General features: G+C 39.8%; 1 protein-coding gene across 12 annotated transcripts in view; it reads right to left on the reverse strand.

Moving 5' to 3' along the window:
- DMD (dystrophin) overlaps positions 1–10442 on the reverse strand; it is a 1926267-nt gene that overhangs the window by 1496153 nt on the left and 419672 nt on the right. For all 12 annotated transcript variants that reach the window (XM_073357918.1, XM_073357881.1, XM_073357898.1 and 9 more), the window contains exons 3-4: positions 4533–4625; positions 2564–2641 (exon numbers count right to left, since the gene is read on the reverse strand). In XM_073357918.1, the coding sequence (XP_073214019.1) occupies positions 2564–2641; positions 4533–4625 (171 nt within the window). The remainder of the gene's footprint in view (positions 1–2563; positions 2642–4532; positions 4626–10442) is intronic.

The following is a 10442-nucleotide window of genomic DNA, read 5'->3' on the forward strand; positions in this document are numbered from 1 at the left end:
TGAAACTAGTAGAAATAATTTCTGCATGATTGCCAAAAGCAGCCACCACACTGGCACAGGCTGATTTTGAAGAGTTGCTACACACCAGTGTGTGGGTCATTTACACTAGCCTAATGCCCAAAGCCAGAATTTTTCCAAAAAATGTAACTTCTTTTTCTTAACTGAAAAAAACTGAGAACTCAGAACGACTCTTTTTTTTTAATTTGAGAATTATTAAACTGTTACAAATAGCGGTGTCTGAGTCATATCAGAATCAGATCAGCAGTCTCTCAGTACACTTTCCATGAGGAAGTTAGATGTCATTCTCTAGATGACAAATGGGCTCTGAAGTTTCACTTGCCTAGGAAGAAATTATTTAGGACATCCCCTTCACATTCTGTATCCCTTAAGGATCTGTGTAAACAGAATGCCAAATCCATACATATTTTGTCACAGTGCATTTGGCTGGCCATTGAGACTTGTTACACATAAGCCAGAATAACAGTACCTCAGAGTCCCAGAAGTCAGTCTACCAGGGCTAAAGTGGAATAAGTTGCCTGCCTTCAGAACATTTCCATTTTAAAAACCCGTAGGGCTCTTACCTGGAGATTTGTACATAATCTTACACAGCACTACTCTCTCAATTTAGCATCTAGATTCAAGGGTTGCCTTGAAAGGGCAGTCCTGCAATGCCTGTTTCATTACACCTTTTCAGTTCACTTACCGTACGGACTGATCATTAGATTCCCACCAGTGGGATTCTCAGTGCCCCAGCCAATACTGAGGGGGAGCTGTGGAGAAGGGCTGCTCCCCCAAACCAGAAAGAAGGAGCACGCTTCCCTGTTACTTCTCCCTTACTGTAATCCCTGGGACTATAGAGAAGCAATTTTAAGATATTCATCAGTAACTCTTTGAATATAGTCCCCTCTGCTTATTTATACTACCCATTCACCTTCTTCTCTCCTTTTAGAACTCTAAAGTTTAGCAGAAGTACTTGGAACAACATGCTCCTTTCAGAGTCTTGGCTCCAAATACTTGATGTTGTAATGGGGCACTCCTGGAGCCCAACAGATGCTGCTTTTCAGAGGTTTCTGAAACTTAGCAGGGTACACATCCTACATGTGTGACCATTCAGAGGCTACGGACTCAAAGAACTTCAGTTGCAGGAGTAGGTTTTTTAGAAAGGGCTTTTAGTTTTCTAATCTGACGCTGCATAATATACGTGGCATCTGATGAAGCTGTAACCTACTAAAAGGGTCAATTTTAATCCTGTCCTGAACAACCTTGACATACTCATAACATTATTTAAAAGATGCTTGCTTCTATATATTTAAGGGGCACAAAATGTGTCTACTTTGAACGTGCATGAGCTGTACTTCCTGTACACATTAGAAAGGCACTGTAGCTGTGTGCTGGAATTTGAATGAACAACCCACTAGCACATTTTCCTAATGCGCCAGTAAACAGATGTTTTAAACAATTTTTAAAAGTAATATTATACTGTATGCATGTAATGAAGACTTTTTAGCACATTGACAAATATTTGACCACTGAATTTTTTCAGAGTGATATACAGTTGTCTATTGTACACAGCATCCTTTCAGTGATGCAGAATTGGCAACTTTAAAAAATTTCATTAAAAATGTATGACCTCTCATAAAGATCCCTATTACCAATTTAACACTCCCGTTAAATCACTTTAACTTATGCACAAATGATCAGCTAAGTACACGTTACCTTAGAGTTAGAAAATCAATGTATCCATGTACCAGCTGAACTCAAGCACATTGAAAGACTTACTGTACCTATCAAGAAATCCAATATAACATGAGGCTCAGAATGCGTGATTACTATTCCATCACCGCTTACTGGGTTTTAAGTGAATGTTGTTATTTATTTGAATCTATTCTTGGTGGGGGAGGGGAGATGTGATATAATTAGGTGGCCACTAACCATGTCTGGTACAGTTATTGGTCAATTAGAATGTAGATACTAAGGGAATATTTACTCCAACATTATAAGAAGCATATTGGCCTGAAGAGTCAATCTTAACAGAACAGAGTGGAATGTGTGGTGTTGTTTTCTACCTGGCTCACATCTTTAATATTGTTATCCCATAAACACCTAAGGAAATATACTAGAAATTGTTTCTCCTAAGAAAAAACTCAAATTTTTAGACATAACTCCACCATATTTTGAAAGCAAATGTTTAATGAGTTGAAATTCTGACAGCTAGAATCAACTCCTAATTTACTAAGGAGGATTTACGGTAATGAACATTTTTAATATTTATTGTAACACCACATTAACAAAGAATTGCACTGGATCAGGCTTCAAATAGCATTTATTACAGATTTATTATTCAGCTACTTTAAAATCTGCTTCCAGAAAACATCTGAATTATATTTGGCACAAACAGACAGCCACGTTGCAGATCCCATAGATAATTCACATTAATACCATTGCTTTGATGTACAGTGGACTTTAGAAACTGTATCCTGTATCCAGGGGTTGAGCTATCACTTACAAAGCATTAAGCATGATGTCTAATGCGTGTTCTGACCTTGTCCAGATGATTACTTACATTATTTTTCTGCAAGACCTGCAGTGCTTTGTTGACATTGTTCAGAGCATGAACTCTTGTGGAGCCCTTTTCTTTTGCCTGTAAGCACATGCAAATAATAAAAAGTTGAATATAACAAGAACACTTCTTTAAGTCCATGGATTTGTATTTTACAAACATGACTATTTTGGAGACGATACTATAATTATGTCTATATATCTGCAAAGTAGAATTTAAACTACTAAAGAAAGACAATTGTGAAACAATCTTAATCTGACCGCTAACATGGTTACTGACATTTTTTCAGTGAACATATAATCAAAATGTATATAGGAATCAGATAAATTCAGGTTATTTTTATTATGATTAATCTCCCCTGCCAGAGAAAAATTTAGGAACACTACCATAACAACCAAACAGATAAGCATCAGCATGTATAATATTTGCAACTATCTCCTCTCTGGAATTTGACTCATGTTGTCAGCTTGTTTCCCTAAATGTATGAGAAAGTTTAAGAGAAAGCTCTCAAGCTCATGAAAAACAAAAAGAAAATGCAAGAGACAAGTATCCAACTATTGTGCTGTGTTATTTTAGCCTTTACATGTTAGTAAGGGCAGATTTTATTCCCTTTAATGTTAGTCAAGTTACTTCAAGACATATATTTTAAATGTCAACTCTGTGAAAAAAGTCTGTCTAACTACACAATTTATTATAAAACCAATTTCTGCATATAGGAGTTAAACAATTTAACTGAGAAAGCCTAGCTTCCCTTTAGCATACAAAGGGGTTGGCTGCTTTACATCCTTAGTGCGTGGCCATAATGTTACCATTTACTCATGCATATTATGAACCTGCTACTCCCAGACTCAGTTGTGCTCATCAGTCCAGGGTGAGCTCCAGGATTAATTTTGCTTTAGGAAGGCAGACTCCTTCTCAAATCCTGTCTACACTAGGAATATTTTTTTTAAAAAATATCCCATCTTTGCTAGCACTGATTCAGCTACACTAAGATTAGCAACCCAGAGTCCTCATGCAGATGGACTACTACCTTCTGCCATCACCGGTCAAATAGGAAGAGGATTTTTATTTTTTTTAAAAAAGAATTAAATTTAAAGAAAAACGCACCCTCAAACAAATACAAAATATAAGCAAAGATCTATGTTGGAGGGAGAGAAAGATATTCTGCTCAAATAAGGAAAAGAAGGGAAAAGCGATTCTGCATACAAGTTAGAAGAAATAACAAAAGTATGATTTACCAACGCTTTTGAGGTTTTCCCATAATTAGCTGCACATATGGCAGTCACTGATGACATATTTCATCATGTGTGGCTGATCAGATAGAAGATAGTATAAACTGTAAACATTAATGTTGTCATAAAATGTTTATAAAATAGGTCCACAAGGTTTTTAAGCAAACATCTCTAGCGAGGTACTAAACAAAAAAAATTAGAGAACAAGAGGTCAAAGATTAAATTCATTTTTGGAATACATACTTAACTGTGGCACCTGTTCAATTTAGCTCCCTATCCTCAGAGATGCTGAGAGCCTCCACTGGTGCTTAATTTGTGCCAGGGCTGATCCCCGGTACCTCTAGGCTTGGCAGTTCATAGCCCTGGCACCTTTAGGCTTGCTGCATCAGTTATGAAAGTAAAAAATTTGCTTGAGCCCCAGCACCTAATTGCTTGAGCCCCAGCACCTCTTTCATTACAAATTAAGCACTGGCCTCAACTCCTGCTGAAGTCAATAGCTGTTGATGGTGCTCAGCATGACTCAGGACTAGAGACTTGGTTCTAACAGGTGCAGAGTTCCCTCAACTCTCACTGAAGCCAGGATTAGTTGAGGATGTTCAGCACTTCACCAGAGTGTCAGCACTTTGCCAGATGTATCCATTGAGAAATACTAGTGTGATTTTAGCCAATTATCGATATCTTACAAGACTGTCAAGTGGAAAAGAACAGTAAGGTTTGTAATTACAAAAATGTATACATACAAGTTTTTGGCCTGTAAAACCTTCAAGGAGCTCCAGAAGTCTTCGTCCATCTCGAAAATCATGAAATAGGTCTTCAATATAGTGCCTCCCAAACTGAAATAAATATAACAATGACATGTTGTTAGCTAAAACAGCAACAGATAGAAATGGTTATATTTCACAATATCACTCTTATTAAAATGTGAGGTTAGAACCACAGAGTTGTGAGCACTTGTACATTTTAAAAATGCAGACTATGTCAAAACATTGCTCTACTAAATACAGCAGTTGTCCTATAAGACGAAACAGGAGAATAGCTTGCATACAAATTGATATAAATGAGACTCTTCTCACAAATTTCTGTGTTGAACAGGCACTGTCTAGTTGCTGAGACCCTAATTTCAAAGTAACTTAAAATGGTTTTCACTTGATGAGGAATGCACACCACACATTAATTCTCTAAATTATAAGATAGTCATTATCTGTGTGAAACTTATTAAAAGCCAAATATTTTTATGCTCCCACTATTAGCTTACACTGTTATACCAGAACTCTATACTTAGTTATTGACAACATCCATAAAGCTGGGAGACAAACTACGTTTGCTGATTAAGTTGCAGGGGGAAAAAGTTAATTAATATTTGCCAAATGAAAAAGGAGAGAAACATTAATTTTAAACTCCAAGGAGGATCTTTTACACAAAGATGAGAAACAAAACCCCAAAACTATCAGAAAACAGCTAAGTGTCACTTCCAAATCTTATGCTCGAACTGTAGATGAATTGAACACCCTCAGCTGTCATCTGAATCCATGTTAACTGAAACGTTCAGAACCTTACAGGATCAGGCACAATGGTTAACATTCGGACACACATTGAATCATACCATATACGGGGGTGTGGGGGGTGGGAGTGAGATTTCCTCCCTTGCTTTTCACTGTCTCAAGAGGGTGAAAAAAGGTGGTTTTTAATCTTTTCTAAAATCAAGTCAGGTTTTTTAAGTTAATGCTTATGTCACTGACTAATGAATAAAGTAGAATGAAACAGCAAGATGATTTTTATAAAACTTAGTTGATGTGTGGTTTTACCTTCACATTTATTTGATAACTGACATTTTTGTGACTTTGTATTAGAGCTGGCTGAGAACCAGAACAAAAACTAATGACTGTATTGTGGATGTTAAGATTTTGGGTTGATTCATCTATCTCTGAGCACAATGTACTTACTTGCTTATTTGTGACACTTCAGGGATTGATTTGTCATGAAATATCTGTATTTTGATTCACTGGAGATTAAGCCACACCCTAGATATAACTGGGCCTTTTATCAAGAACAGTGTGGGAGTGAGAGGCAGTGAATCAGTCACTCAATAAGGAAGCTTAATGTTTTTTTTTTTTCTGTTCAGTTACTCACTCAATCACTCCAGTGCTCAGTGCTGCTCACTCTAACCAATTCTGAAGCTCCAACATAAGCCACTTAGCTAATAAGCCATACACTGCCATTTGATTGCTTGTGTCAGATGATACTGAATAGATTTGCATGATTCACAAAGACAACCCTTTGTAACCTTAGTTAAATTTTCTATTTAACAAATAATAGTCAATCTGCTCCATTTCCTACAATGTGTTTAGTATGATGGACAGCTTTGATAGAGTGTTTTACAGTGATAACACAGGTACATGATTTAGGACATTGGATAATCACCTGCAGAGGCCAATAAAAAGTTCTACAACCTTTACACCATGCTATATAAAACTGCACAAATTAGTAGGCGTATGTCTGTACCTTCAGCTGCACATACACTGATCAGTGAAAGCCACAATTGGTGTATTTATACCTGAAATGGAAATGAGTGTTCTTTCACCTTCATAAGTGCTGTTCCTTAATTTATTAAGCTTTATTAAGTTCTAAACATTTTTTTATTTGCTTGATTATTGTAACAGAATACAATTATTTTTTGGAACATAATTCATCTTTAATAGTTCACAACATATGCTGGCTGGTGATCAGCGGGTCTGACACCCACCAATTTCCTGTTATTTCATTTTGGCACAGAACCAGTAACATCATTCACAGAAAATATTAACATGTACATTGACAATTTTATCTTCCTAAACACAAAGCAGCACTCCCTTCAAGATTTATACCAGGCTGCAAAAGAGCAGGAGCAGATAGATCCCACCATATCAACACATACTACTATGGCTCACTATTAAAATGGTCTTTCAAAGACTCCTTGAGCCGTATAGCTCCATGTTGAGGTCTTCTTATAGTCCTTGTTTCTAGCTGTTCAAATTCAGCAAACAGCCACTCCACCTCTGCCCTCCACTGCAGCAGAAACCTTTCCCCCTTTGCTTCACATATATTATGTGGGACACAACAGGCAGCTATAACCATTGGGATACTTTTTTTCACTCTCATAAATACACAATGCCAGCAGCACTTTAAATGACCAAACCCACATTCAACTGTCATTCCGCACCTGCCGAGCTGGTAGTTGGTTCTGATGAGGTGATGGGTGTATGGCTTTATGAGCTCGAAGAGCAAGGTGTAGGCTGGGTCTCCCAGAATTATTATTGTCATTTCAACATTCCCAATAGTAATCTGCCAGTCAGGAAAGTCACTGCTTGCAGCTTTCTGAACAGTCCTGTGTTCTTAAACATGCACCATCCCTGACCAGTCCCCGCAGATGTTGGTAAAGTGATCAGTGATGTACCAGTGGTTGCATTACCATAGAAAGGTACTCCTTTCTGTTGACGTACTCTGTGGCAAGGTGCTAAAATAAGGATATGTGTGCCATGTATTGCCGCCCGCAGCTTGGGAACCCCATTTCTGCAAACCAACCACTATGTCCTGCACATTTCCCAGAGTCACAGTCCTGCATAGCAGGTGGCAATTAATGGTCCTGTACACTTGCATCACAACTTTCCCTGCTGTGGATTTCCTGACTTCAAATTGATTCCCAGCTGACCGTTAGCAATCTGACATTTCTGTAATAGAATCATCACTTGCTTCTCAACTGCCAGTGCAGCTCTCATTTTGGTGTCCCTGAACTGGACGGCTGGGGCGAGTTTGGCACACAGATCCAGGAATGTGGCTTTGCGCATCCAAACGTTCTGCAGCCGCTGCTCATCATCCCGAATGTGCAAAACAATGCAACCCCATCAGCCACTGCTTGTTTCTTAGGCCCAGAACCAGTGGTCCACCATCTGCAGCTACTCTGTGAATGCCAACAGCTTTGAATGTTTTTTTCCTATGTCCCACAGTAATGTAGTCTCCAAGGAAGTTTCCTGTGGGTCCTTTTGCGGCTCTGAAAAAACTGCAGGATCAAGCACCCTGTATTTGCAAGGCTCATGACAATAGTGCAGAGCTGTGCAGGCGCCATACTTCTGTCAGAGATGGTGGACAGCGAAGGGAGACACATGGGTTTGTGGGAATTTTGAAAAGAGGTGTGAGATATTATGGGATGTGGATTAAATTATGGGACTGAGAACACTGCATTATGGGAAGCTGAACCCATGCTCCCAGTCACCCCTGCATAACTTGTTTTGGCCTCAGGAGGCATTGGAAAAACTTCCCAAAACACCTTGCACTGGTGGGTGATGAGTTGCAGAGTGGGATGGCTATCCATTATACACTGCTCTCAGCATCGATACAAGTGCCCCAGTGAGGACGCACACCACTGACACAAGAAGTGTAGTGTGCACACGCACAAGAAATGTGTAACCCCTTCTGCCAGGTGAATCTGGCAGCAACCAAGTCTGAGTTCAATATCTAGGGGTTCCTTTCCAACAGTACAACACAGAACCGGCTAAAGCCCCCAACCAGTAATCTGGGAAAATTACACACCACCCCTGGACACCTCTGAGAGGCAATACTTTCCCACTCACAATCACAGAGTCTGAATGTAGAGAATAAAACTTTAATGAAAGGAGGGAAGTCACTCAACAGTAATTAGGGAAAATGCCTCAAGCGGGATTCATAATCATAAAATTGTGAGCAGGACACCCACCCCAGAGTGCATGGGGCAGTGTCTTCTGCCTTATGTTCTTGAGTTCCACAACCAAAAGTTCCTTTTCTGTGCCCTGCTCTGCTCCCTCGCCATACCCCACTCACAGTGGTTGTCCTTGGTCAGTGAGGACCCAGGGTTCAGAGGAGTACCTGTGTGAGTTTACCTCCCACCCAGGAAAGAAGGCACCTTGCTTGCACTTGCTCTGGCTGGCTGCCCTGCCAGCCATATTTCCTTGCCACCTGGCCCTCCAGCCAACCACAGTTCCTCTCCACTGGCCGCCCTGCCAGCCTCTTGTTGCCTCGCCATCTGCTCGTTCGCCGGCTGACTGTTAGTCACCTTCTGGTGCCACCTGGTTCTCTGCTGTGACCTCTGCACATTAGTAATTTTCAGCTTTTTGCAGGCTGGGGTAGAAACATTGCCCCATCTCAAGTGATTTCAGCTCTCATTTGAGCATGTTAACATAACAAAGAGGCTCCTAATGAAGCCTATTTAGCTCTTTCTTAGAATAGTGGGGAGGAACGGGTTAAACCACACTGGGGACCCTGAGGCTACGTCTACCCTATGCAGCTTTTAGTGACACAGATGTGCAGCCATAGCCATGCCAGTAAAAGGCACACAGTGTAGCCTGTTTGTCGGCAGGAGAGAGCTCTCTTGCTGACAGAAAACTTCCACCTGCAACGAGCAGCATTAGTGTTGTCGGCAGGATAGCACTCATGCAGACAAAGCACTGTTCGCACCAGCACCTGTCGCTGACAACACTTTTGATTTTCGGTGTGTGTGTGTGTGTGTGTGTGTTTTAGCACCTCTGAATGACACAAATTTTGTTTTTCGCTAGCCAATGTAGACAAAGCCTGAGAGACAGTTCACACCTCCTGTCTGGGACATCTGTCCCACCCTTCTTACTTTCACAGGGCTCTGGCATTTGAGCCCCTGGCTTATCGAGGTCCTTTCAGCGGTGGGTGATCCCCTCATTTAGGAGGTTAAGCACACTTCTGCTTCCCTTTATTCATACAATAATGACAACAACATTGGTAACAGCATTTCACTACCCCTGCATTCAGTACTGAAGTGATTTGTAATCCAACACTAGCCAAAGTTGATTACTTTGAGCAACACCACTCTATCTGCTGGATATCTAAACAGAGAAGGTGTGTTCATGTAAATACAGGTTGCTCCTGAAGTCTCCCCCCCTCCCAGCTAGCTGTTAGGGGAGAATTCATTCAGACCCTGTTTAGAAATATAATAACTGTGATGGCCGTATGCCAACGTAATTTAGGTTGACATAATTTTGTAGTGCAGACAAGAATTTAGTGATCACATTAGCCTTTAAGTGATTTCCTGAATCAAGGCCAGTGTAACTAAAAATGTATGTAATCCTCATTTATGAAAAATTGATTTGATATTTAAAATGATGGCATAGATACAATGCTGAAATAGTGAAGTTACATTCTTTTTTTCCGCATGGCTTTATCTTGATTCCTTATCCTTAATCTAAGGATAAAAGTCAGCCTTGTGTAGGGGGGGCAGCACAAGACATAAGTATACCCCAAATCTCACTTAAACATCATTTTGGAGGGATTAAGTGATGCACAGATCTCATGCAAGCCCTCTACTTAGGCATGAATCTCATCCATAAATGCTTTAAATGCAGCATTCTGAGACAAAGAGCATGACAACATTTTGGTAACGGAATATAATGATTATTATAATCATTTTGCTTTGTAACTAGAAAAGCAAAAGTTAAAGTAACAAATAAATGTCTCTACCTTTCCCTCCTTCTATTACACATTAGTTTTAACCAAAACCTTCAGTGCAAGTTAATCTGAGACAGTCAACAAATTCTACTTGACAAAATAATGTGGGGGTTTTTGTAAAGCTTTCAGAAAGGAAATAAAAACACAGCATGGCAGCATCTCCAGCA

The sequence above is a fragment of the Lepidochelys kempii genome, chromosome 1 (assembly GCF_965140265.1).
Source record: "Lepidochelys kempii isolate rLepKem1 chromosome 1, rLepKem1.hap2, whole genome shotgun sequence".
Classification (NCBI taxonomy): Eukaryota; Metazoa; Chordata; order Testudines; family Cheloniidae; genus Lepidochelys; species Lepidochelys kempii.